At 47.8% G+C, this 27,947-nt stretch overlaps 1 protein-coding gene and 1 non-coding gene across 2 annotated transcripts; both read left to right on the forward strand.

Annotated features, from left to right (window-relative positions):
- Nucleotides 1–14,345: 14,345 nt before the first annotated feature.
- On the forward strand, nt 14,346–14,448 carry LOC121499243. The gene has a single exon (XR_005990069.1). It is a non-coding gene; the product is annotated as a U6 spliceosomal RNA (small nuclear RNA).
- Nucleotides 14,449–19,796: 5,348 nt separating this feature from the next.
- HEY1 (hes related family bHLH transcription factor with YRPW motif 1) lies at nt 19,797–23,773 on the forward strand. The gene is made up of 5 exons (XM_041769681.1): nt 19,797–20,101; nt 20,373–20,448; nt 20,586–20,669; nt 20,960–21,041; nt 21,987–23,773. The coding sequence occupies exons 1-5, from the start codon at nt 20,013–20,015 to the stop codon at nt 22,568–22,570; spliced, it is 915 nt and encodes a 304-aa protein (XP_041625615.1). The 5' UTR covers nt 19,797–20,012; the 3' UTR covers nt 22,571–23,773.
- The last annotated feature ends 4,174 nt before the right edge of the window (nt 23,774–27,947 follow it).

A 27,947-nucleotide genomic window follows, 5' to 3' on the forward strand; every position in this document is an offset into this window, starting at 1 on the left:
TTATACTTTTCTTCCTTTTATGAACATATTCTCAACCAAATCGTACACTCAGGATTTGATTGAATGTTTCTTTGTGGCATAGTCTTGAGTAACTTGATATGGAATCAAAAGCCCATCCCAGCTGACCTTAGGGCAGCTCAATGCCAAAGCTGTGGTCTCAGGGGCTCTTCATGACTTGGCTCCATCTCGGCCACAGGTGGTCTATTACCTTGTTTAACCGATTACAGCCAATTAAAGGGAAGGGCTTAATTTGCCTTTCTAGCACTTACAATCAGCTAAAATGTTCAACATCACTTCCTGATGCTAAGATCTCCTGCTTCCTCTTTCCCACACAAGAGCAGCAAAAAGAAAAGGGTATTCAAATGGAGGAGTTTTCAAAGTCTAAGTTTTTACCGGATGATCATTTCTCCTTCCTTTTGGCTTTTGACACATTTATAAATCAGTTATGTAATAATCTCTTGCAGCTTTGCCAATCTATTGCAGCTAACTAAACGCAAATCACCTCTTTTAAGGTTGAAGGAATCAGAAAATTTTGCAGAAAAAAAATAGGGAGATAGAACATATATAGGTTACTTTCCCATTATAAAAGAGTATGTGCTTAATATGGAAATTTGGAAAATATATAAAAGTAGGTGGGGAAAAATCACCAATGGCCCCAACCAGAAACAGTGACTATAAATATTTTAGTATATTTTCTTCCAAGCTTTTATTCTGTGTATAGATTGTGTCTGACATAGTTGTGATCAAAACACAAATACAATGCTGTGTACCAAATTTTGTTTCATTCAACCCTTATAAGTATTTCCCATGTGGCTGTATATTCTTTGTAAAAAATTTATAACAGTTGTATGGTATTTCACTATGTCTGTTTTCTATCATTAAATACTTCATTTAAAAATTACATGTAATATTTTCATATTTTCTTCCAGTATTTTTGGTTTTTTACTTATGACTGATTTCAGACAGTAGAATATGTAGATCATAGGGCATAAGCATTTGTAAGGCTCTTGATTCATACTGTCTATTCTAGAATGTCTGTTTCAACTTGACCTTCCCACCAAGAATGGGCAAGGGTGCACTAGCAAAAGATAAAAGGGTTTTAGCCTAGTGCCATCCAAAGGAAGCTGATAGGGTTGCCATCTCCTTTCCTCTAGAGTCCCTTTTAAAAAACTATTGTGATTTAAAAATACAATGAGGGGATCCCTGGGTGGCGCAGCGGTTTGGCGCCTGCCTTTGGCCCAGGGCGCGATCCTGGAGACCTGGGATCGAATCCCACGTCAGGCTCCCGGTGCATGGAGCCTGCTTCTCCTCTGCCTGTGTCTCTGCCTCTCTCTCTCTCTCTCTCTGTATGACTATCATAAATAAATAATAATAATAAAAAATTAAAAAAAAATACAATGAAGTTTATCACCTTCGTCATTTTTTAAGTGTACGGTCCAGTTGTGGGGAGTATATTCATTATCGTCATGAAATGGGTGTCTAGCACTTTTTCATCTTGCAAATCAGAAACTCTATACCCACTAAAAGACAACTCCCCTTTTCTTCTCTCCCACCTCCCACCAGCCTCCAGCAACCGTCATCTACTTTCTGTTTCTATGAATTTGATACTTTACATGCCTCCTATAAGTGGGATCATACGGTCCTCCAAAGTCCCTTTTGGAATAGCACATCTAGAAACTACTTGCTGAGAAACTGTGAGTGTGACCTCTGTGAGTGAGAGGCCAACCATGCTGCCTTCCTGTCCCCTACTGCTACATCGTCCACCCCGGCCCCAAACTATCCCCTTTGAGCTCCGTAGTCATCATAGAACCATCTGCCCCTCAGATGTCACTACTTGGATACCCCCACAGTCACTTCTCACATAACATGGCCAGAACCAAACTCAACACCTCATTCCATTTTAAGCCTCTTCTTTGTCCTCCCGGTTGCCTGTCCCTGGGGAATCCCACCATCGTTCAGCCAGTCAGACAAGACAGAAACTGAAGAGTTGTCTCAACTCCTCCTAGGTGCTTATGGCAAAGTAACACTGGTCTCCTTCCAGCTCTTCTAAATATCTCTTGAACTCGACCATCTCCTCCATCCTGTTCCTCATTTCAGTATCTTATTGTGTCAGTCCCTAACCTTTTCTCCCTGCTTCTAGCCTGACTCCCTTTAATCCACAATCCAAACTACTGCCCAAATTATCTTCCTAAAGAACAAATCTGATTATCCTATTCCCTTGCTTAAAATTTTCATGGTATTTAGGATAAGGTTCAAAGTCCTCAACCAGACTTTTCATGAACCTCACCCCTCCAGCGTATCCTTGCCTACCCCTCCAGCCTTGTACACACCTGTTTGCAGAGCACCTCATTCTCTGTCAAGACCCCTGGGTCTTTTGCACGTGTTGTTACCTCTTTTGGGAATGCCTTTTTCTGCCTTCTTCTCTTGGCCATGTGTTATTCACCATTTAAGTGTCAGATGAGTCATCTCTTCTCCAGGAAGGCTTCCCAAATTCCCCAGCCTGGATCTGGTGCCCCTCCTCTGGCCCTCACAGTCCCTAATACAGACCTCCACTTCTGAGTCATCCTTAATTACTGGTTTACATACTTATCTGTCTCCTAAACTAGATTTGTAAGCTGCTTAAAGACAGGTTCTGGATGTTTCATCTCTCCATCTCCAGCCCTAGCCCAATGCCTGGCACATATGAGATGCAAAAAAAAAAAAAAAAACCTTGCTGAATGCATGTTGAATGAAGTCACCCTTGATCTTATTCCTCCACCACGCTGCCGCTTTCCAAGGAAAGGGCTGAACCTTCTCCCTGTTGCTACAGTCTATAAGGTCACACAGGGAGTCCTCATAAAAGGGCAGCTTTCCTCTCATTCACAGGGAAGAAGAATGGATAATATTGTATTTTCAAAGTGGAGACTTCCATGTGAGAATCAAAGCATTACTATATCTTGTAACCCGGTGAAGAGCCAAGAAACATAGAAAGTCCTTTTCTTTTAATTGAGCCCATGTGTTTTGTCCAGCCTCCCCCTGTCCTCTGCCAGTGGTCTCCAACACCTCCCCGCACCCCTTCTAACAGCTTAGAACCCAAGCGCAAAAAACTCAGAGGTTTCAGTCCAAGGACAGGTTACTGGCTCCACAGTCATGACTCAACTATATTTCACCCCTCTTTCCTACTGTACACTGATGCAAGTGCTGGTTTTATTCAGTGGGGACACTTTTTTTAAAAAAAAATTAAATCAACACTGAAATACCTTTCGTCTAGTATCCCTTTCTGGCAAAGACTCCCTGAACAAAACTGTGAAAGTGGTTTTGTAACGCATTTCTTAATCAGGTTAGAGTCTAAGGAGAATTTCTCCTTCAACCCTTGGTCCAGGACTCCCGCCCTTGGTACCCCCCCCCCCCTTGGGTTGCCATTGCAATTCAGCGGCATCTGCTCCACAGTCGGCGCCTCTTCCCCTTGCCTTCCCACTCCCGCCCTCCCGGGAGGCAGAGGAGGGGGCCCGCCGGGACGGCGAGAGAGAAAGAGCCCCAGGACTGCTCCGCGGCCCGGCTCCCTACAGGAAGTGATCTTTCTGCTCTGAGGCCAGCCACACGCCTCCCAGCCAGCCAGCGGCTCTAACTAATTAGCACACGTGATGGGAATTGGAAACAAAGTCGCCAACAATAGGAGCGTGGGAACCAGGACCGCGGCGCAATTACAGCTCCCCTCCCCCGCTGCCCGCCCAGCCGGCGGCGCGCGGCGCGGGGTCCGCCCCGGGGGAGGGGGGGACGGGGCCTGCGGGGTCCCCGGCGTCCCTGCCGGGCTTCTGGGGGCGTCCGCACACGATAGGGGGACCGCGCATTTAGGGAGTCTCAGCTCTTGCCGGGTCACGGGGCCGGTCAGTTACCCTTTGTTGGGGGAAGAGGGAGGGAAGAAAGAGGCCACGGGATAGTCTCCCTGCGGCAGCTTAGGGCCGCGCCGACCTCTGCGGGGGCCCCCCGCCTTTCCCGCCGGTTAGGGTTAGGGTTAGGGTTAGGGTTAGGGTTAGGGTAGTTAGGGTTAGGGTAGGGTTAGGGTTAGGGTAGTTAGGGTTAGTGTTAGGGTGGTTAGGGTAGGGTTAGGGTTAGGGTAGGTAGGGTTAGGGTTAGGGTAGGGTTAGGGTAGGGTTAGGGTTAGGGTGGTTAGGGTTAGGGTGGTTAGGTTTAGGGTTAGGGTCGTTAGGGTTAGGGTCGGGTTAGGGTTAGGGTGGTTAGGTTTAGGGTTAGGGTAGTTAGGGTTAGGGTAGGGTTAGGGTTAGGGTGGTTAGGTTTAGGGTTAGGGTCGTTAGGGTTAGGGTGGTTAGGTTTAGGGTAGGGTTAGGGTGGTTAGGTTTAGGGTTAGGGTGGTTAGGGTTAGGGTGGTTAGGGTTAGGGTATGGTTAGGGTTAGGGTGGTTAGGGTTAGGGTTAGGGTGGTTAGATTTAGGGTTAGGGTCGTTAGGGTAGGGTTAGGGTAGGGTTAGGGTAGGTTTAGGGTAGGGTTCACATTAGGGTTAGGGTGGTTAGGGTGTGGTTAGTGTTAGGGTTGTTAGGGTGGTTAGGGTAGGGTTAGGGTAGGGTTAGGGTAGGGTCAGGGCTCTTTCAGGGCCCGCACCTCCTGCTGGTGAGCTGCTCGCCTGGGGAGCTGGCCTCCCGCATTCCCCGCCTACCCCCAGAGGTTACGGTTAGGGTTAAGGTTAGGTTTAGGGTTCAGGTTAGGGCTTTAGGGTAAGGGCTAGGGCTGTTTCAGGGCCTGCACCTCCAGCGGCCGACCGGCTTCCCCGTGTACTGGCCCCCGTGCTGCCTGCCTGTGCCCGGTAGTGTGCTCCCCCGTGTTTTTAGGGACGCCTTGATGGAGATTTGCTTCGGCCTCTCCCTGAGCCTGGCATTCCGTGTAATAGCCTTCATGGGATAGAATTCACACACCGCACAATTCGCTCATTTAAAGTGGACAGTTGTATGGGTGTCCGTATCTGCACCAGAGCCCGTCTAAGAACATTTTCAGGGCCCCGGGGTGGCTCGGTGGGTCCCTCCGTTCAGGTCGAGATTCGGGATCCTGGGGCTCAGCCCCTGGTCCGGGCTCCCTGCTCAGTGGAGAGTCGGCTTCTTCCTCTGACCCTCCTCCCTACTGGTGTGGGCACCTCTCTCTATATATATCAAACAAGATCTTTAAAAAGAAACAAACATTTTCATTCTCTCAAAAACAAGAAACAGGGCATCCCTGGATGGCTCAGCGGTTTAGCGCCTGCCTTCGGCCCAGGGCATGGTCCTGGAGTCCCGAGATCGAGTCCCACGTCGGGCACCCTGCATGGAGCCTGCTCCTCCCTCTGCCTATGTCTCTGCCTCTCTCTCTGTGTCTCTCATGAATAAATAAAGAAAATCTTTAAAAAAACAAACAAACAAACAACAACAAAAAACCAAGAAACAACCGCCCCATCATTTAGCTTTCACTTCCTCTATATCTATCTCTCCCCTACTCCCCAGTTCTAAGCAACTCCTAATGTCCATTCTGCCTCCTATAGATTTCCCTATTCTAGACATTTCATCTAAATGGAATCATACCCTGTCCTTTGTGGCTGGTTTTCTTTCACTTAGCATGTTTTTTAAAGTTCACCTATGCTGTAATACATATAAAGGCTTCCTTTTCCTTGCTGAATAATATTGCGTGAGCTATAAACACGTTTTGTTTATTCATTCACCAGTTGACGCACATTCGAATTGTTCCCACCTTTTAACCATTTGTGAATAATGCTGCTATAAACATTCACATGCAAGTTTTTGTGTGAACATGCTTTCATTTCTCTTGGGTGAATACCTAGGTACAGAATTGCTCAGTTATGTGGTCACTTTGTGTTTAACTTTTAAGGATACTGACAAACAGCTTCCAAATTGGTGGTTAATTCCCAGCCAGTAGTGTATGAGGGTTTTACTTTCTGTAGATCATCCCCAGTACTTGCTATTGTCTTTTTTATTACAGCCACTTTTTTAAAAGATGTTATTTATTTATTCATGATAGACATAGAGAGAGAGAGAGAGAAGCAGAGACACAGGCAGAGGGAGAAGCAGGACTCCATCCCGGGACTCCAGGACCATACCCTGGACCAAAGGCAGGAGCTGAACCGCTGAGCCACCCAGGGATCCCCACCACTTTATTTTTAAAACAGATTTTATTTATTCATGACACACACACACATGAGACATAGGCAGAGAGAGAAGCGGGCTCCATGCAGGGAGCCTGATGTGGGACTCGATCCTGGGACTCCAGGATCATTCCCTGGGCGGAATGCAGACTCTGAACCGCTGAACCACCCAAGTGTCCCTATTACCGCCATTTTAATTGGTATGAAGTGGCTTCTCAGCCTTTCCTGTGCTAAATTTCTAAAGTCTTTCTGGGTGTTAAGTGTGGACCTTGCATAGTATATCCTAGAAGGGGCCTGAGTGGTAGCTTAGTGAATCAGCTGCTAAAACACAATAGGTATTACTGTTTCCAGTGGAAGCTGAAGTAGAAAGTAATTATTTACAAACAGGTATCTGATATCATAAGGCTGACCAAGAAAGCTCCTCTTAACAGTTGACTCCATCTGCTACTTCTCCATCCACACCCCCACCCCATTTACAAATCTTAGCTTCTACTGTCTGTAACAGACAAGCTATTCTCATACTATATGATTAAGAATGACCCTGTATATTCAAAAACTTCAACTGGCAGTAAAACGTTATTCTGGTTTGTGTTGTCCAAACCCAAAGTTATTTTCCTGGAGCCAGGGTGTTTGATCAGGTTTCAAGTTTATTTAGATATAAGCATGAATTCTCATTTATAGGAAACTGCTTTTATAATAACAGTTATAATGTTTCTGTTTACATGACTAGCTACAGATCACCAAAGGGGTGGGTTACCATGTTACATTAAAAAAAATTCAGAAAAAAAAATTCAGACAGTAGGTTGTATTTATAGCAACCAATGGGGGCGGGGGGGGGGAATCCCTTCCTGGCTTAACCTAGTTATTTCTCAAATTCAGAAATGACTGTCATAATCTTCCATTTATTTCAATGTAGTATTTTTCTTAAGCAAAGATACAGGCTGCGTATAGTGATTACAGCAGGAATATGTTTTAGTTGGAAGAGGTCGTATTTACCCAGATGAGCAGCAAGCGTTGCAGGTGACAGACACATACACTGGTGCATCCTCACCTTTGCTTGGTTTAGCAGTGATTCTCAGTCTTGACTGCACCTTAGTATCACCGGGGAGCATGGACAGCACACTTACGCCAGACACCATCCCAGAAGAATTAAATCCCAATGCTCAGTTTTTGTTGTTTTTTTTGTGGGGGGGGGGCGGTGGAGGGGAGGCAAACTTCAGTATTCAGTACCATATCCCCTAATAGATTCCAAGTTCAGCCAGGCGAAGTCCATCTACCTCATGGTTCTGAGTATGGTTCTAGGATCAATAGCATCGTCCCCCTGGGAACGTGATTGAAATGCTGATTCTTGGGCGCAACCCAGACTCACTGAATCAGAAAATCTAGAAGAAGGGCCAGTTCTCTGGGATTTAACGAGTCCCCGGGGTGATTCTGACATGCGCCAATGGTTGAGAACTACTGCTTTAACTGGAAGTTCTCCACTTTGGCTACACATTGGAATCACCTGAGAACTTAAAAAAACAAAAACAACAACATACTGATGCCTGGGGTCCATCCGCAGAGATTCTGATTGTGATGGTTTTGAGGTGTGGTATAAGAATTGGAATCTTTAGAACTAGCTTCCCAGAAAATTCTAATATATGGCTAAGTTGGGAACTATGGACCTAAACCAGCAATTCCTAAAGTGTGGTTCTGAACAATCAGCAGCAGCTTTGCCTGAAAACTTGTTTGAAATACAAATTCCTGAGCCCATTCTAGATCTGCCGAACCAGACACTCTGTGGGTGGGGCCCAAGACTTTGTTTTAGTAAGCCCTCCCTGTGATTCTGATGCTTGCTAAAGTTTCAGAACTACTGAGCTAAACATAGATCTGAAGTTGGAATATATGTATTTTGGGTGAATCATAATTCAATACAAAATGATGGAGTAGGCCCTGGAGGAGCACAGTTTTTTTTGTTTATATAATTAATATGTATTATTAAGTTTTATTATTACCACTGTAATGTTCACCTAGTTTTTAATTATTTCACCTTTGTGGATTTGAAGGATGATCTCCTGTATGCTTTCATCTTTTATTTGCTCATTTATTTGGGTTTCAGATGCCTGTATATTTCAGTTGACATGGGGGGAACAACAGCTCCCTTTCTTCTCTATGGAGCTCTTCCCATGGGAAATTTATTTTGAGAGACCATAGTTTCTCAAGTAGGCAGTGACTTTCTGAAAACATCAAACCTTTACCACTGCCAACAAAACCATCCCCAAGTCCAAATAACTCCATTGGGGAGTTTAATGTATATCCTGATTAATTAGAAAAGTATATAGTTCTTATCATTTGAAAGAGCCTGGCTGACTTCCGAGACACATTGCTGAATACTGTATATCCCATCGCGATCTTTGGATAGACAAAAACAAGCAAATTTCTCTCCGTCACTGTTCTCTGTTGGAGTCGAGTTTCTTTACTAGCAAAGACAAATGGCTTCTAAATTAGTGGTTCTCAAAGTGTGGTCCTTTGATCAGCAGCAGCAGCAGTAGCACCAGGCCCTCCAGATAACTGTAGTTCATACTAAACGTTGGCAATCACCATTTTAGGGCAAGAAACCTGGGACTGGTTCTGGATTTGCTTCCCGGCAGGGCTCTATCATCTCCACCAACTGGCATGCCAAGTATTGCTCCGTGTTATTTCAGAATTCCTTTCTTGAATCCTCTTTCTTGCCCTCCCTGAAACCCTAGCTTTAATCCAGTTTCAGTCCTAGTGGAATCTCCAACTCTAGACTCTCTTTCTTTCTGTATCACCGCAACTATGTGTGATGGAATTCAAAATTCCCCCTTCTGTTACTGAACCCATCTAGATTATCTTACTCTGTTTCACTTTCTTTGTCCTCCTGGAGTGGTAATCCCATTTCCCTGCACTGTCCCTCTGCCACCCTGTTTCCTTACCCGTGAAGCCCTCTTCCCAACCCCTCAGGCACAGACACCACACCCTCTCCTGCTTTCTCTCCTAACTCCAAAAATGCCACAAGCATAGGTAGAGGGAATAAAGGCAGCTAATTGCTCTTGACCCATTGCATTGAAGTGTCTACTTCACAATTCTTTCTGTATTCACCATCCACATAGTCTTACTTCCCGGCCTGCACCTAAACATGTTAGTCCTAGAGACCAGATTTACGAAGACACAAAAATGAGGAAGCAATATGAGAATTCCTCCTGGAGAACAATATGGATGGCCTTTCACAGAGGACAAAAACTTTTAATTCCTTACCTGTCGATCTTGTTTCCGACAGAAAATACTAAAGGAGAGGACACTATGACGTGCTCTTGCACAATCTTCTCTAAGATTTGTACTGTGTTCCCATAGTTTAGTGCTGTGGGCCAGACTGTCCAATTGAAGAAAGAAAAATATTTATAGTTTATAATATGGTGACTTGTGTAGAAAACTTTTTTTTTTTTCCAGAGAGAGGGAGGGAGAAGGGTAAGGGGCAGAGGGCAGAGGGAGAGAGAGAATCTTAAGCAGACTCCACACCCAGCATGGAGGCTGACTTGGGTCTTCGTCTTAACAACCCTGAGATCATGACCTGAGCTGAAATCAAGAGTTGGTTGCTTAACCAACTGAGCCACCCAAGTGCCCTGTGTGTAGAAAACTCATAATGTTTAACAACTGTAAAGCAAAATCGTGTGTGTGTGTGTGTGTGTGTGTGTGTGAAGGAGATCTAAATTCATAATTATAAGATCCAAAGAACTATTAGTGAAATTTCTCTTTCCAGATACTCTTGTCCTCCTATCTGTACCTCACCATTTAAGCATGTATGTCTACTAGGTATTTACTAGCACTATGTCAACCGCAGGAACTCCGTGAGATGTCATAGGGATGTGCTATACTATAAAAGTGCTGTGGGGCAGCCCCAGTGGCCCAGTGGTTTGGCGCTGCCTTCAGCTCGGGGTATGATCCTGGAGTCCCGGGATCGAGTCCCACATCGAGCTGCCTGCATGGAGCCTGCTTCTCCTTCTGCCTGTGTCTCTGCCTCTCTCTCTCTCTCTCTCTCTCTCTCTCTCTGTGTGTGTGTGTGCGTGTGTCTGTCATGAATAAATTAAAAAAAAAGTGCTTTGGAGCTTGTCAGTAAGGATTGAGTTTTGGAGAAAGAATAAAAGAAGGTAGTATTTATCAGTTAGAGAACATTGATTTAAAAGCTAATTCTTCTAGTCAAGTTTCAAGAAGAGGAACTCGATAAATGTTGCAAATCAGCAATAAGTGATGCCAAGAGAGTATGATAAATTTGTGTGTGTGTCTGTGTGCATATTTTAAGTCTGTGTTTTAAATGAAAATTTTAGACACTAAGGTGGTATGAATTAAGTACTAAAAAAATTTAACATGGGCTGATTGCGGAAATTTTGGTTAAGCTCACCAGTTAAAGGAATAATTGAAATGTCTTAGCATTTTGGGTTTGCTTCACTGACATCAGCAAAGTGTTAGATGCACTTTTAAAATTGGGTGTGAACATTTACCAAGAGTCATACATTTCACAGAGGACAAAACCTTTTAACTCAGAGCTGTGGATTCTTAGAAAACTGCACCTGGAGATTGTGTACTTTTTTTTTTTTTTTTTAAGATTTATTTATTTATTTTAGAGAGAGAGAGGGAGAGAGTGAGTGAGCGGTGGGGTGGTGGGGGGAGAGAATCCCAGGCAGACTGCCCGCTGACCACAGAGCCCAACACGGGGCTTGATCCCAGGACCCTGAGACCACGACCCAAGCCAAAATCAAGACTGGTCTACCCAACCGACTGAGCCACCCAGGTGCCTTGGAGGTTGTGTACTTTTATAAAAAGTTTTAAGGACTTCAGTATGTATTATGATAATTGCATATGGACGGAGGTAGTGAAGGGTGACAGCACATAGAAGCAAAGACAAATCAAGCTCCTTAAGAGCTAAATACATTCTGCTTTTCAAAAATTATGGCATATGTTAAACCCTAGGACAAATACTGCCAACTCATCTTTCTATTTCTATTATTTTTTCTCCCAAGTGGAAAAAAATGCATTAATTTTATCCTATATACTATTATTGTCATTACTGAATACAATGGAACAAGCGTAAACCCCAAACAGCCAAAATAGTTAAATATTTTATAGTGTTTTCTGATGGTAAAAGAAAAGTTCACTCAGTTGTACATTTTATTAAAATCTGAGGAGGCAAGTTGTGTCCTCCAGAGCATACTCTCAAGGAGCTCAAGCCATCTGCCTACTGCACTCTGGAATGTTGTTCACAGAGGGATGGCCACTGTTGCAAGACTGGCCAAAGGAAACTTCCAGACCCCTTCTGGGTATTCTGGGTATTTCACATGACAGGGAGATGAGGTAGAGGGCTTAAAGATGGGTTCATTTGGGACACCTGGGTGGCTCAGTGGTTGAGCGCCTGCCTTTGGCTCAGAGCATGATCCTGGAGTCCGGGGATCGAGTCCCACATCAGGCTCCCTGCATGGAGCCTGCTTCTCCCTTTGCCTATGTCTCTGCCACTCTCTCTCTCTGTGTCTTTCATGAATTAAAAAAAAAAAAAAAGATGGGTTCATTTGTCTCATGTGCCAGCGAGAGGGTCAGTAGGGCCAGCTCCCTGCAGTGACAGCTTGCAGCAGAGAGACAGTTTCATTGTCATTTGATGAGTATCTCAAAAAGCAGAGGGACAGGAAGGAAGATTCCAGGCTGAAAACCCAAGCTCTTGTTAAATGGTGATACTAACTAACTAAGGTCTTTGCCATTTGTTTGGGGGGTGGGGGGCAACTTGTCCAGTTTCATGAACTTACAATTAATAAGGCATTCTATAAAGACAAGATACTGAAAAATAGAAAAATGTCTTTGATGCTGTAAAAATGGAGCCTTTTTAGTGGGAAAAATTTGTAAAAAGCTTTTGTTTAGCTCCTTAGATCACTGAAAAGGAAAAATATATTCTAAAAGCTGTGAAATAGAACACATCTATAACAGAAAAGCCTACTTACAGAGATATATTAACATTCTATATGTTTTGAAATAGGAATTTTCTTAGTTTTGGCTGCCGTAGCAAAATACCGTAGGTTGGGTGGCTTAAACAATGCAAATTTATTTTTTCACAGTTCCTGGATGGCAGAAGGCTGCCTTCTCAATGTGTCCTCACATAGCAGAGAGACAGAGCAAGCTCTCTGGTGTCTCTTCTTATAAGGGCACTAATCGCATCATGAGGACCCCACTCTATGACCTTATTTAAACCTACCTATATTTTAAAGATCTTTATTTATTTGAGAGAGAGAGAGAGCAAGAGAGAGCACAAGCAGGGAGAGGGGCAGAGGGAGAGGGAGAAGCAGACTCTCCGCTAAGCAGGATGCCCTACGTGGGGCTGGACCCCAGGACCCCGGGATCACCACCTGAGCCAAAGGCAGATGCATAACCGACTCAGCCACCCAGGCACCCCAATTGTCTGACTTTTGATTTCTGCTCAGGTCATGATCTCAGAATCTTGAGATCGAGCCCCTTGTTGGGCTCTGCACTGGAGCATGGAGCCTGCTTAAGAGTCTCTCTGCCCCTCCTCCCCCCTCCCTCTCTAACCGCCCCTCCCTAACAAAACCAACCAACCAACCAAACAAAAAACCCTAATGACTTCCTAAATGCCCCATCTCCCAATACCATCACATTGCGGGTTAGGGTTTCAATATATGAATTTGGGGGTTGGGGACACAATTCAGTACATAGGAGGGATGATATCTGAATACCTGTCACTTCATTCTCCCCCCTGTAATTGGAATGTTGCCTGGCCTCCTTAGGCTTTGAGTACAGACAAAGTCACATGAATTTCCAGATTAAAATGTAACCCTTTCTGCCTGTCTGTCAGATTTTGACCCCTTTCTCAATGCTCAGCCCTACCTGGGCAGTGCCTCAGTGATGGTCAGGTCTGAGTTCAGCACTGCCAGGTCCTTAAGACGGCTGCTTCACAAAGCCCCCAGTCTCCCCCTGGTGCATTACCCTCCACCCTTACAGTGCCATTTGGTGGTAGGTGTGCGTGTAGAGGTGGGCCAGGGGTTGCAGAAAGAGGACCCTGTCTGAACCCTGAATCGTGTTGTTACTGGGGTGCTTGGTCAGCATTATTTTTTTTCACCAGAATAATCATGCAAACAGCTCCCTCAGCTTCTGGTCCTAATCCTTTGCTCTACTGAGACTCAAAATCTATCCCCTCAATTCTCTTCTTTCTCATATCTGCCCTGGGCTCCTAAATTGAAACGTAACAAAACAAACCAAAAAGCAACAGCATTCTTTTCAATCTAAAACCAAAGCTCTAGGGATGCTTGGGTGGCTCAGGAGGTTGAGCGGCTGCCTTTGGCTCAGGGTGTGACCCCTGGGGTCCTGGGATGGAGTCCCACATTGGGCTCCCTGCATGGAGCCTGCTTCTCTCTCTGCCTGTGTCTCTGCTTCTCTCTCTGTCTGTAATGAATAAATAAGTTAAATATTAAAAAAAATAAAAATAAATAAAACCAAAGCTCCAGTGTATATCAATTCAGACAACCTAGGCGGTTAGCAGCTCACTATTTTCAGAGACAGAGTCTGTGAGTTTCCGTTTGGGGTTCACCTGGAACCTCCTGCCGCACTTTGCATTTTAATCATTTAAAGTCACTTAGATTTATTCGTAATAAATATCTATGAACACAAAGTGCTCAATTATGAAATACTTAGAAACAGGATCTAGGGAAGTTGTGTGACACACACTGTGGCAGTATCATATGAGCATCTAGGCGACCAGGAAAACAGGCGTTCACCTCCATTGAAGGCAACTCCGTGCACGTTCAGAGGAGTACTGGTTCACCAACTTGCTTTTGTAATACCCTAAGATTTATCTGAATTCTATCCAGAGGTGCCTTGAAAGTTTGGAAATAAAAAGTAGTTGAGTTATTTAAATCGTGAAAAGAATACATACAAATACAAATTTGTATTTGAATTACTTTAACTGAGAAAACAATATACTGTAAATTACTATTTGCATCATTTTAATTGGGAAGAGAATACTCTAAATTACTCTTTTTTTTTTTTTTTTCTAAATTACTCTTTGAAGAAAAGAGGGCATCATGGAATCAAGCCACTAGCAGGGATTCAGATATGACTTTGGGCAAATTTCCTACTTTTCTCTGCCTGGTCCTCCTCCTCCTTGGTTTAGTGTGAGGATTCAGTTAATTATATTTAAACTCTTTAAAACTGTGCCTGGCATAAGCAAGCATTGTAAAAATGTTTGTTATTAAAAAGAATTTATACAGAGAAGATTAGCATGGCCGCTGCACAAGGATGACACACAAACTCATGAAGTGTTCCATATTAAAAAAAAAAAAAGTATTTATACATTTCTTAAAGAAAGTGGTCTCTCAGATTAGTTAGCAAAGAGCTTACAAAGCAGAAGTTTTATTACCAGAACTCAACAACGCTTTTTATTAAGTTGCTTTCAACTTAGACTTAATTTTCTTATGGGTCAAAAGCAAAATGCATCTGTCCTGATGCTAGGACAGAATTTCCCCAAGTCTGTTTTCTGGGGATGCTATTTCAGTGGCCCATTAGCAGATGTTATATGAAAAAAGGGTTCTGTGGCCCATGAGTTTGGGAAGTGCAGAGACACATGTAAATGAGGATTCTTTACTACGGACCTCTCAGGGCCATTCGTGCTCTCCAGCGTCCCCACGTCTCCAATAATCTCCCAATGCATTTGAAAACAGATTCTTTTATTTACGGAGTCTTGAGAGATTAATGGTCTGTGAAATGCATTTTAGCATTTTAAATACCCCCTCCCCCTTTTGAAAGACAGAGTGTCCCATCCTGCAGGAATTCACCCGCAGGAGCAAGAATGCATTACAGAAGCATCCTCCTAGGTGGCCCAGCAAAGCTCAGGCTGAAACAGCCTGTGTTTTTACCATCATCATCATCATCACCATCATCATCATCCACAAGGATAAGACAAACATTTGTGTAGTATTTTATAAAATGCTTTGCCTCATCTTACATTAAAAAAAAAACACACAAAAGCTGAGGGATTATTCTTATTTACAGATGATGAAACAGGCTCAGAGGAGAGAGGTATGGTCGTGGGCTCCAGGGCCCACAGCGAGGAAAGGGTCCCTCAGACCCAACCCTCCCAGGCAGCTTGGAACCCTCTCCTCCTCCCACTGTACCCACTGCTGCCTGCTGGGTTTCCAATTAAGCAATTCCTCCAGGGCGAACGCCAAGGCGACTTACATCTGACCTCAATTAGGGGAGTTGATAGTGGAAGTGCACTTTTGCGTGGCATGACATGCCACAAGGCAATCTGGCGTTTGAGACCGCATCTACGGAAAGCAGCAAGCATGAGGAACAGAGGGAAACTGGCATTTGGTCAAGCTTTTGCTCTGACAGTTTTGGGCGACTCCGTCTTGTGGCGTCTGATTTGGGGTGTTCTCCTAAAGAAGCCTTCTCTGAACTCGGTAAGCATGCAGCTTATTCATGCCCATATTTAGATCACCGCATGCTCAAGGGATGTTCCTTAATAAGAAACTCAAAAACTCAACTTTCACTAATAATGAATAGCAGATGCTTATTTTTAAGCTCTACTCAAAATAATCTAGTGCTCTTAGCAAAAAGCCCAGGTTCTCTCTCGTCGTCTTTAAAGGATATGACTTTCTAGAGACTTTTTAATATATCCAGTTTCTAGATCATTATTTTTCCCCCTCCTTTCAACCTCATTAGATGTAACAGAGTATCACCAGAAAACCGAGGGATAACCCAGTGCTCAGTTTATTCATTGGTAAATCAGGTATATTAGTAGCTAGTAACGACAGCTACTGTTTATTAAGTACTTACTCTTGGCCAAGCGCCATTAAAATAAATGCTTTATATAACTGATCTTACGTAATCTGTGACATCAGAAAATCATTAGTATTAACATCCCCATTTTAAGTTTAAAGAGATTGAGAGGTGAGCCCACTGGCATGCAGCTAGGGCTGATCTGACTGCATCGTTGCCACGCACTCTCCTGAGCAGCTTGATGAAGATTGTGTCTTTTCATCTTGTTGCTCCAGGCCTGGCTCTGTGCCCAGCACATAGTGGGGGCTTTACATACCTGTGTCAAGTGAATACATAAACAAGCAAGACTCAGAAGTCTCAAACACGGGCTGGCTTCACCTCTAAGTGGTATTTAACAAAGGTGTTCTACTTCAGACTGGATAAAACGACTTACCTGAAAGCCCAGAGTGAGGCAGCCCCTCCCTTTTACTGGGGTGCTGTGTGGTCTCTGGCCTTCCTGCATGCCATTTCCAGCACCTCTCACCATGATCACCTGCACTCACTAGCAAGCTGGTGTCCTGGATGACACCAAGGTAGGGACCTTGACAGTGACCAAAGCTTGTGATGGACAGACAGTTGAAGATTCAGGGCTTTATCATGGGTGGTCCCCTACCCAGCGACTGTTTGTGTCCCTTCCAGCCAATTGGCCACCCTTAACGTTCTTTCATACAGAAATGCTAGAACTGCAGTTTGAGGGCGGGTTCTTTCTCTGGGGGTCTTGCTGGTTCACCTGGCCCTGGCCCTGTGAGTGAATTCCTTAATAGGAAGTATCTATTGCTTCCAGCGTATCTGGAACATCCTTTCTGCAAGAGAACACAGAGAAAGGCAGCCCACTGGATATGAATAGGTAAATAAACCCAGATTCCACAGACAGGCAAGGAAACGGGCCTGTGTGCAAATCTGAAAAGGCTGGTACCACAGGAAAAACACCCCCTCCCCACCTATGTCTGAAAAAGGCCCTTTCCTACAGGGCTAGGTCCAGGCAGCCCCACTCAGGTTGGAAAAGGGGTTGCTTTAGCAGGTTGGGTCTTGCTCAGGGGACTGCTAAGAAGTCTAAAGCAGTTCTTGACTTAAGGCCTCCAGGGATAAATCCCCTCTACTCTGCAGGTGGTGGAAAATTAGGCCTCATACTCAGTCCAGCTCTCTCCTTGATTCTAGGAAGCCCATGGCAGGGCCTCAGCCCTTTGTTCTGTGGCTCTAAGTGAGCCACCTCGTTCTGAAGTGCCTTCCCAAGCTCAGAAAAGTCCTTCCCAGACCTCATGAAGTATCCTTGTTTTTCCCTAGCAAAAGGTACTTCCAAGCTTTAACACATCCATAGTGATTTTATTTTTGTAAGATTTATTTATTTATTCATGAGAGACACAGAGAGAGAGAGGCAGAGACACAGGCAGAGGGAGAGGCTCCATGCAGGGAGCCTGACGTGGGACTCGATCCTGGGTCTCTAGGATCAGGCCCTGGGCTGAAGGTGGCGCTAAACCGCTGAGCCACCTGGGCTGCCCTCTATAGTGATTTTACCTGTGCCTTGTCTAGCTCCCCTGCCAGGATGCGAGTTCTAGGAGAGCAGGGGCCATACCACTTTTGGGTCAACACTGCAACCTCAGGCCCTAGCACAGGGCCGGGCACACCGTAGACACTTGGGTGTTGGATGGATGGATGGGAGTCAAGATTGAGAAGCAGGAGAAATGTAACACTGTAATGTAGAACACATTTTTGACAGAAAAGTCATACTGAATGTGGAAGAAATAGTTTGCTTAGGCACTGTGGAGTCGGGAGTCCTTAACCCCAACTTTGTGTCTTCTTCTCACCCACCTATCTGCAGCTGGGCCATGCCCCTGCGAGGCAGCAGGGACGGGCCAGAGCAGGAGAGGCTCACTCACTGTAGGTTCGAGGCTGGGGAGCACAGAATCACAGAGGGGGAGTGGACACACTAATTTTTGGGGTTGGGTGGCCTGTCACCTTGGGGGAAGAAACTGAATGTCAGAGGGACTTCTGGAACGCAGAAGGGAGTGAGGGGAGGGTCTCCTATGTCTGGACTATTAAGTTCTGGGAACCCGGGAAGAGGCAGGTGACAGTGAGTGAAGTTTTTGAAGACTGTGGAGGTTGGAAAGGAGCTTGGGAGGCCGAACCTCTACGACCCCCCAAGAGCTGTTACCTGTGAGTAGGGGCAGAGTAAACAGATAATGGGATTGATCGTGGACAACTGACACGAGGGGGACAAACAGGGAGCAAAGGCATCTGGTGTGCCAGAAAGAAAAAAAAAAAATCCAACCTGGCTTGAGCGAGGGCCTCAGCCTAGACAAGGAAGCAGAGGAGGCCAGAAGGAAGCGCTGAGGGGCTGGAGGTGAAGGTGAAGCGAAGTGTGAGAGTTCAGTGGGAGCCAGGAGGTGGGATAGTGCGTGTGTGGAGGCGAGGGGTTAAATCGAACGTACACACCAGGCTCAGGCCATTCAGAGGGTGTGGCGTCAGAAGTGCCTTAAGACTAATGGGGGGGGGGCAGACACAGAGGCCGCAGTTTGCTAAAGTGAGGACAATTTTGTTATCCTCAATATCTATCAAGGGCTCCCTCGCTGACAGGACTGCAAGGTCAGCAGCCAAAGGAGGGACCCGAGAGGAATACCAAGTGCTCTGCTCCTTTGTAAGGGACAGAGAATCCTGGATTTCCAAATTCAAAACACCCATCCGGCTGCTGCTCCTACAAATCCTCGAATAGGGCAGCAAGCCAGGGAGCCCCAACCACCTCCCCGCCCCCCGCATCTCCTGGAGGACTGGGGTAACTTCGCGGAGCTCCCCGGGCCCGCCGAGAACCCAAGCCAGAGGTGTGCCGTGTGCGCGCGTGTGCGCAAGGCCCCGAGACGTGCATTCCCGCAGCGAGGGCGGCCCCGGACGCAGGGGCCCGGCCCCGCCACCCTGTCGCCCGCTGAGAGGATCTGGCCGCCAAGGCCTGGAAACAAAAAACAAAACAAAACAAAAACCCCATAATGGATATCCCCAGGGGTCTTTTTTTTTTTTTTTTTTTTCCCTTCTCCACCTAGTCGCCGAGAAAACAAGCGTTCCACTCGCCCGGAAATTAGATGCACGGGGCACGCGGTCCCCGCCGGAGGTGGGAAGCCCTGCGGAGGCGAGACTGGCTGCGGGGGACCGGGCCCCTCCAGACCGCGAGGGCCGCTCCAGGCGCCGCGTGCGCACGCCCCCCCCCCCGCCCCCGCCAGGTGCGCCGGGCCCGGCCCCGCCAGCCGCGCGCCTCCCGCCGCCGGGCACGGGCGGCCCCGCAGCCGAGCCTCCCCGCCCGGCGCCCGGGCTCCGATTACAGGTTCGCCCGGGGGGCCCGGCCCGCGGCCGCCCAGCCCCCGCCGGCGCGCCCTCGCGCGGCCCCGCGGCCCCGCCTGCCCATTCTTCTCCATTCATGCGGACGCCCAGCGCCGCCGCCGCCGCCGCCAGCGCGCCCGCCGTCGCCGCCGCCGGCCGCCCGGATTGGCTGGCGGCCGCGGCGCCGGCACTTTCCCACGGCCCGCGGCGCGTGCGGCTCACCGGCGGCGCTGCAGGCGCGGCCCTGGCGCGCGGCCAGGCCAATCGGGGCGCGCGGGGCGGGGCGGGGCCGCGGCGGGCGGCGGGCTCGGGGCCCGGCCCGGCCTCCCCCGCCTGCCCGCCGCCGGCCCACGGCCGCCCGCCCGCCCCGCCCGCGGAGCCCCCGCCGAGCCCCCGCGGAGCCCCCGCGGAGCCGACGCACCGCCGCCGGGCAGGGGCCGGGCGCGGGGGGCGGGGCTCGGGGGCCGCGCTCCGGGCCCGCCCCGCGGCGGCTGCCAATCAGCGGAGCGCGAAGCCGGGTTGGCGGAGGGGAGGCCGTTGCCCCGGAGCCGCCGCCGCCCCGCCCCCCGCCCCCTCGCCCGCCCCCTCCGCCCCTCCCGCCCCTCCCGCCCTTCCCCCGGGGACCCGAGTAGGGGCGCAGCGTGGGAAAGGGATGGTTGAATTTTAACCCGAGGCAGAGCGGGAGCGGGCGCAGTGTGCGCGGGACGCGAGCCCCCGAGCGCGGAGAGGCCGCCGCCGAGAGCCGCCCGCGGAGCCCGGCCGCGCAGCCAGCATGAAGCGAGCCCACCCGGACTACAGCTCCTCGGACAGCGAGCTGGACGAGACGGTCGAAGTGGAGAAGGAGAGCGCGGATGAGAATGGGTGAGTCGGCGGCCCGCGGGCGGCGCGGTGGCCGCGGTGGCCGCGGGCCGGGCGCGGGGCGCGTCGGTGCCCTCCGCTGACCTCTGCGCATCCCGGGGGGGCACCGTCCGGGCCGAGGCGCCCCCGACGCGCTTTCGGCCCCAAGTTGCCAAAACAGCCTGAGAGCGCGGAGGGCGTGGGGGGGGCACCCCTCCTATCACCTCCTCTCGCTTAACAGCGATTTTTGGTCTTTTTTTTTTTTTTTTATCCCCCCTCCCCCCTCCTCATTCAGAAACTTGAGTTCGGCTCTAGGTTCCATGTCCCCAACTACATCTTCACAGATCTTGGCCAGGAAAAGACGAAGAGGCGTGAGTCTCTTTACAGTGCTTCTTGGTTTTTTTTTTTTTTTTTTTGTTATTAATTAATGGGAAGAACTACCTTGCTTCATTTTGAAATTTACAGCCTTGATGGAAATCTCCTCCTTTGTTTTGCCTGCTTGCCACAGATCATTGAGAAGCGCCGACGGGACCGGATTAATAACAGTTTGTCTGAGCTCAGGCGGCTGGTACCCAGTGCTTTTGAGAAGCAGGTAATTGGAGAAAGTGGGTAGAGCTCTCAGGGTAGCTGCCCACACCTTCGGGATCCTTCCCCGCATTAATCTGAACCTCCTCCGTGCCTCGAAAAATAACCGTATTGCTGGTGCCGGAGATGAATCATAACGCGGATTCCAACATCTTTCGCGAAGGCAGCTCGTTTTGCGTTTGCTCGGACTTTTATGATTTGCAAAGCCTGTACCCGCATATCCGTTTTAGGCAGTTCCTGGTGCCCAGTCCTTTTCTTTTTATTATCGTTATCGTTATTTGCTGTTCTCTTCTCTAGGGATCTGCTAAGCTAGAAAAAGCCGAAATCCTGCAGATGACCGTGGATCACCTGAAAATGCTGCACACGGCAGGAGGAAAAGGTACATCTCGTCGTCCAGTGGTGGCCCTGAGTGCTCTGGGTGGAATGAGCAGCTGCCCGAGGCCAGCATTGGTGCAGTCACTGCCTTTTTTTTTTTTTTTTTTTTTTTTTTGCTGTGTGCTTTGGGGGTGGGGGGAGAATGTGCCCTGCGTACAGTTGCCTGTCAGTCCGTTTTCAAATGCACAGAGGGTTTTCCCCAGTGACTTCATCACCCCAGTCCTCTCCGGACTAAGCTAATGCAGCTTCTTTTGGAGAAGACCTTTTACGTGTGAGGTGCCCTGAAGTTGTGAGAGTCCTGATCAAATCCAGGTAGCTCTCACCACATTTGCTTATTGAGGTTTGGAGAAAAAGCCTTTAGAAAAGAAAAAAAAAAGTAGATGGTCTTAATTTTATCGACAGGATTAAAAAAAAAAAAAGCTCCCACGTGACTCTTGAGGAAAGAAACCTGTTGTGGTTAATTAGAGGAGCCCTAACAGAAGGTGGGAGACCGGGGTCTGTGTGTCTGTCTCCAGCCGGAAAATGCTTTACTCGGGACCAAGTGCCTAAAAGCTGCATGATGATAACTTACATCTGTGTGTCTAATGAATTTCACTGCTCTGTGGTTTCTCTGTCCTTGATGTATTTTTTTGTTGTTGTTGGGGGAAAACATTAAAGGGATGAACGCAGTTTCATCTGCTGGTAGGGTATAATTCCACTTTCTGCTCAGCAGCTTCTAATTGTGCTTTGAACTTGCATTAGCAAAGACATACGTCTCCTGTCCATTAATGCAGAGGCTTTGGTCGGCCCCCAAATACCAGGACCTGCAAGGGGAGCCCGTCGGTGCCGTTTGTAGGGCTGTGGGCATTTCTCTGCTGGGAAGGGCCGCCTTTGGCGTGGAAGGAGTGCGGGAAGTGAGCAAAGCCTTGAGCTTTTTTTTTTTTTTTTCCCCTTTTGTTCTTCGGCTCAGGCTATTTCGACGCGCACGCCCTTGCTATGGACTATCGGAGTTTGGGGTTCCGGGAGTGCCTGGCGGAGGTGGCCCGTTATCTGAGCATCATTGAGGGACTGGATGCCTCCGACCCGCTTCGAGTTCGGCTGGTCTCCCACCTTAACAACTACGCCTCCCAGCGGGAAGCGGCCAGCGGCGCCCACGCAGGCCTGGGACACCTCCCCTGGGGCAGCGCCTTCGGACACCACCCGCACGTCGCGCACCCCCTGCTGCTGCCCCAGAGCGGCCACGGGAACACTGGCACCAGCGCCTCGCCCACGGAACCGCACCACCAGGGCAGGTTGGCTGCGGCGCATCCGGAGGCGCCCGCCTTGCGCGCGCCCCCTAGCGGCGGCCTCGGACCGGTGCTCCCCGTGGTCACCTCGGCCTCCAAACTCTCGCCGCCCCTGCTGTCCTCGGTGGCTTCCCTGTCGGCCTTCCCCTTCTCCTTTGGCTCCTTTCACCTCCTGTCTCCCAATGCACTGAGCCCTTCGGCACCCACGCAGGCCGCAAACCTTGGCAAGCCCTATAGACCTTGGGGGACGGAGATTGGAGCTTTTTAAAGACCCGACGCTGTAGGATGGAGGGAGGGGAACACCTAAAGGCCCAGCTGAGCTGGGCTGTGGCCAACATCACCTTAAAGTCCTCAGTAAACGTAAAGAGGAGAAAAGGTACACGTTCAGATCAATTTTGTTGAAAGACTAAAGGTTTGTTGGTTTACTTTTTCTTTTTTAATGTTTTTTTTTTCTTTTTTAAAATCAGGTCACGTCTTAGCAGTTTTTAAAAGCTAGTTGTTAAATTTTGTTCCAAACATTACATTGAAATAGTGAGTATAAACCAACACTTGGTAATAGATTTGTTCTATGGCTAATTACTTTGTAAACCTCTCTAAGAATGATCCCGTTTTTTTTTTTTTTTTTTTTTTTGCCTCAAAGTTTTGGGGATTTTAACATTTCGTATTTTGGCTTTTTTTCCTCTTGTATAGTTGAAGTCTGTTTTTAGAATTAATTTTCCAAACCACTAAGTTCAATGTTAACATGATGCTATTTGTTAATATTTCGACAATTAAGATGTTGTATAAATAATATTCTTCTGCCGGGGTGGGGTGGGGAATCTATGTTGAATTTTATATTTCTGAACAAAGCGTTGACAAATCAGATGATCAGCTTTACCCAAGAAAGAAGACCGAGTTAATTCTCTGCCTCCTGCAGCAGTCAGGTGAGTGTATAAATCATCAGGGGCCCTGCTGTCATCTGCCAGGATTTGGCAGTTCTGGCTTAGTTAGGAGAGAGCCACTTGTAGGTTAGATCCCCATTTGGAGTTGGTGGGGAGGAGACTAAAGGTAATTGCATAGAATATGCCTGCATTTCCCAGCCCCAAGCAATGCAATGAATTTTCAATCTCACGGATCTCAAATTCACAAGTGTTAACACGGATAAGTGATCGCGGGGTGCAAGCCGTCAATGGAATAGTCCAGTGGAACCTGTTAAATGCATAACCTACTTCTTCCCAGAACCGCTAGGTTTTCTCTTTTCATTGGGAATTTTTATGTTGTGTTTTCCTCTTTGGTGCATGGAAATGTGGTTGTTGAGATATTCAGAAGGGCTTTGCTGCCTTCTTTTGGTTTAATTTGGTTCAGGCTATCAAAGCATCATTTTACAGGTTTATTCTTTTAGCAGGTGTAATTTAAATGACCTCCACTGAACTGGGTTTGACCTCTGTTATACTGATGTGTTGTGACTAAATAAAAAAGGAAGAACAAACTATTCTGCTGCCTATGTCTTACATGCCTTGGCCTTTCCCTTTCTTGATTCAGAAGAGATAAATTTTTCCTCTCATTTTCCTTTTACCTGGTCACCAGTTTTCTTGTGTTTAATAACTTCATTATTTTGGGAATCCTAAACTGTGTGCATTTGCTATTGAATAAGGTGACTCCATTACAGCGCAGAGCTGTGGCCTGACTCCCACTAGGAGACGCAGCCCTTTGACTGTTAGGTCAGGTGATCTGCCCCACGCTGGCCTGGCCATCTGGGGCCTAGGAAACCTCAAGTCACAGTGGGAGCTGCAGGGTGGGAAAGAACCCTGATGAAATCTTTTAAAACCATGTTGACCACTCAACAATTTTCTTTCTCTGAGAGCATCTACTCTGTGCATAGCTCTGTGCCGAGAGAACAGAAAATTTATTTCATTTTCTTTCTCTCTCTCCCTCTTTCCTTCTTTCTTTTCCTTTTATTTCTTTCTTTCTCTCTCTCTCTCTCTTATTGCAAAACAAGAAAAGCCAAGCATTGCTGTCTCTGAAACCCATGCAGGGGCTCAGGATCTCGGCATGATGAGCAGTGGCAGGCTGTAATTCTGCACCTGCACAGCTCCAGGAGTCTTTCCTTGCCTTGTTTCAAGGAATTTGCTTAACCCTTTAGTTGCTGTTGACTCCTGAGCTGTGGAGTGAGGAAGCTGACAAATGCTTTAGGTTAGAACAAAACGCTGCCAGAACAGAGGCAGTCCCCTGGGCCCCAAGGGCAGAGCGGTGCCCTCCCATTGCCTTAAAAGTAGTCCTGCCAGTTAAGGGGTGCTGTCTCCTGACTTGGAAGAAGTTTGCCTTGGTCCTGAGGGTGATGGCAAGGAGAGGGAGAAAACCTTCTCTGGCACATGTCAAAAGAGAGCCTGCCTTTCCTTTGCCCAACCGCTGAGCTCCTCCTCCCTGCTCTGATTATAAAACAAGAGACAGGAAGGCAGAAAGAAGTTTGGACTTTGAACTTGAGAGGCGGCTTCTGGGTCTCTCTGAAGGGAATGGAAGCTGCAGCATTTTTGTGATTGTGGGTCTCAAACTCGAGCTCCCACTCAAACTTTTCTCTACGTGGCCTCACGCTTTGGTCCCTCTTGGGATGCGCAGCTCTGTTCTTAGCACTGCCTGTGCCACGCAGACACTTTCTGCCTGTCATAATGCTGTGATGGAAAGTGTTATGGTAATTTCTGCCAAGTGTCAGTTTAATTTTAGCAACCGTGATTTCAAGTGGCATTAAAGCATTACTGAACAGCATTGTGCTCAGACTGCCTTAGATTCTCTTACTCGTACCTAGGCTTAGACGGTTGCTAATGTAAGAAGCAAGGCCTGTCATGTTGCTGGCCCTGCTGCAAGCGCTGTGGAACTGTGAGACACGTGGCAGGATCCACTCGCACATCAATGATCCCTGGATCTTAATCTGGCTAGTAATTTTTTCTTTTTGTTTGGAGGAGGAGTTGGGGGGGGGGTCATTTTCAAGATTATATAATCTTCCATAGAAAAATTTTGGTTTCTTTTTAAACCCTATCAAGGTGACAGGTTTCTGCATATGGTGCAGGTGGAATGGGATCTTCCTGGGAGACAGGGTGGAATTATAATGATAAGCCAGTGGTATGTAGAAAAATGAATGTAGGAAAACTCATTTCTATTCTGAATTGATGCAGTAAGTAAAAGAACATCAGGGTCATTAGCACCAGCATACTTTTTTTTTTTTTTTTAAGATTTTATTTATTCGTTCATGAGACACACACACACACAGAGAGAGAGAGAGAGAGGGGCAGAGACACAGGCAGAGGGAGAAGCAGGCTCCATGCAGGGAGCCTGACGTGAGACTCGATCCTGGGATTCCTGGGATTCCAGGATCATGCCCTAGGCCGAAAGGCAGGTGCTAAACCATTGAGCCACCCGGGTATCCCCACTGTTTGTTTTTTTTTTTTTTATTAAAGATTTTATTTATTCATGAGAGACACAGAGAGAGGCAAGATACAGGCAGAGGGAGAAGCAGGCTTCTCACAGGGAGCCCGATGTGGGACTTGATTCCAGGACCTCGGGATCACGCCCTGAGCCGAAGGCAGACGCCCAACCACTAAGCCACCCAGGCGTCCAGCACCAGCACACTTTTATACTATACATGCATTTATAATAATTCTCCTGTAAACAAAAATTTTTTATATGGCCCATAAAGCTCCCTCATGAGGTAAATAATACCATTCATCACAAAGAATCTTGAAAGGTCTCAATAATGCTCACGTATTGTCATTGTATGTATTACCATGAATTAATGACATGAACCGTACATAGATGGGCAAAAATTCTTGCATTAAAAAACACTTTAAAAAAATCGAAGAAGTGTCATTTTTAATTTATTCAGTATAGTTAAATTAGGATGTGATTTTTATTCAGTTTTTTCCCCTTGCTCTGTTACTCGCTAGAATCATGATATTTTAAATATAGATTACTTATATTTAAAATCCCCCAGGAAATGTTCTATCTCCTAGTTATACTTTTCCCCAGCCCTTCTGGTCTATACCCGTATCACAGCTTTGATGCCTTCATTAGTTTCCAGTGATGATTTATAATTAAAATAACTTCAGAGCTAATATCATCTGAGACACTGCTTCAAATGTGGCCCAATTTCTTTGACACCCAGAGCTCTGGGGGATGGGGGCGTCTTGGAAACAGGACCTAAATTCTTGCTCTGCTTTTACCTAATCCAGTGACCTTTGAATTTAAAATCTAAAATTCTCTGTACCCTGCTTTCCTCATTTGTCAGATAAAGTGATTGGACTAGGTGGGGGTCCTGGGCACATACACACGTGGACGGCATTTAGTGGGGAAGGATGCAGGGGCATCAGCTTGGTGGGTGCTGACCCAGGGAACTCATGCTCCCAGCACCTTCTCTCTGAAGGGCTACGCCAGTTTTTCTACGCTGGAGTTTTGGTCCAGTGTTGCCAGGTCTTTCAAGCTTTAGAGAACATGTCCCATTTTAGATTTTTAGGTTCATTTACATGGGCTGGTAAACTGACTCACCAAAGCCTGTCTGCAGGTAAGAAAGGCTGGGCCAGGAGGCAACAGCCGGCTCTCAGGTTGTAGGGCTCTAATCTGCATGGCTCCCCGAGGGCTAGAATGTTCTAGTATCTTTGCCATCATGGCCTATGAATTTGCTTAATGGATCAACACCCACCTAACAAACACAATGTAGGAATCGGGAGCTGAAGGTGGTTTCCTGTAAAGATAAGGAAGGGGCAGAGTGTTTCTTACTTACTTCTGAGTTGTCAAATTTCCTCAAGGAGAGGGAAGGTAAAACCACTCTTCTTGTTCTAAGTCTGGTCACTTTGCAGGAACCACTTCTGAAGGGGCATGCGGGGGGGGGGGGGGTCCCTGTGTTCACTTTATACCCGGGAGGAAGATGGGGTCTCGGCCTGGTGGCCTTGGATGAAAGAGTGAGTGTGCAGCTAGCCGTGACTCAGCACCCTGAGGTCCTAAAAGGCGCCATCGGATTTCAGGAAGTAAGGAGGCTCAGCAGAGCAAGCTGTTTTGAACCTCAACTTGAAACCTGACGCCTGCCTTGATCTTGATGAACTGCAGGGCTTTGCACTCAGACGCTTTAGGGTTCCGCTGTGGGGCGGGGGCGGGGAGAGGGGGAGGGAGCAAGGGAGGAAAGCCCGGGCCTCTGGGGAAGCTGTCCTGGGCGCGGGGCGCGGGGCGCGGTCCGAGACACCGGGGGGGGGGGGTGGTGGGGGGGGGGTGGGGGGGGTGGGGGGGTGGGGGGGGGGGCGGGCCCCGAGGTGGGGCTGCGCGACCGCTCTCCGGGTTCGGGTCCGGGCTGACAGGCGGCGGCGCCGGGGGTAGCGTGCAAGACCCCCATTGTACAGCCTCACCCCCGTGTTCCTCGTGGGGCGCTTTGTGTCGGGGTTTGAGACCCTCGGGTTAAAAGACCCTGCGAGAGGGGAGCACTCCGGGCAGCGGCCGCGGTGCCGTCCAGTGGGCGAGCGGGGCAGGAGGCCCCCAGCTGACTTCCTGAGATTTGCTGGAGTCACCTCCAGCGGCGTTTGCTGTTTGTTTTGTGTGTGTTGGTCTCCAGGGTCTCCCCGGGCCGGGCCGGGCGCCGCTTCGGGTGCGCAGGAATGCGCAGGAAGGCGGAACTCAATCAGGGATTA

Source organism: Vulpes lagopus, chromosome 9 (assembly GCF_018345385.1).
Source record: "Vulpes lagopus strain Blue_001 chromosome 9, ASM1834538v1, whole genome shotgun sequence".
Lineage (NCBI taxonomy): Eukaryota > Metazoa > Chordata > Mammalia > Carnivora > Canidae > Vulpes > Vulpes lagopus.

Bases quoted from the DNA above. Each gene is read 5' to 3' on its own strand.
- HEY1 (XM_041769681.1), top strand. From the start codon at position 20,013: ATGAAGCGAGCCCACCCGGACTACAGCTCCTCGGACAGCGAGCTGGAC. The intron at 20,449-20,585 runs GTGAGTCTCTTT...TGCTTGCCACAG, and splicing joins CCAGGAAAAGACGAAGAGGC to ATCATTGAGAAGCGCCGACG. The intron at 20,670-20,959 runs GTAATTGGAGAA...TCTCTTCTCTAG, and splicing joins CCAGTGCTTTTGAGAAGCAG to GGATCTGCTAAGCTAGAAAA.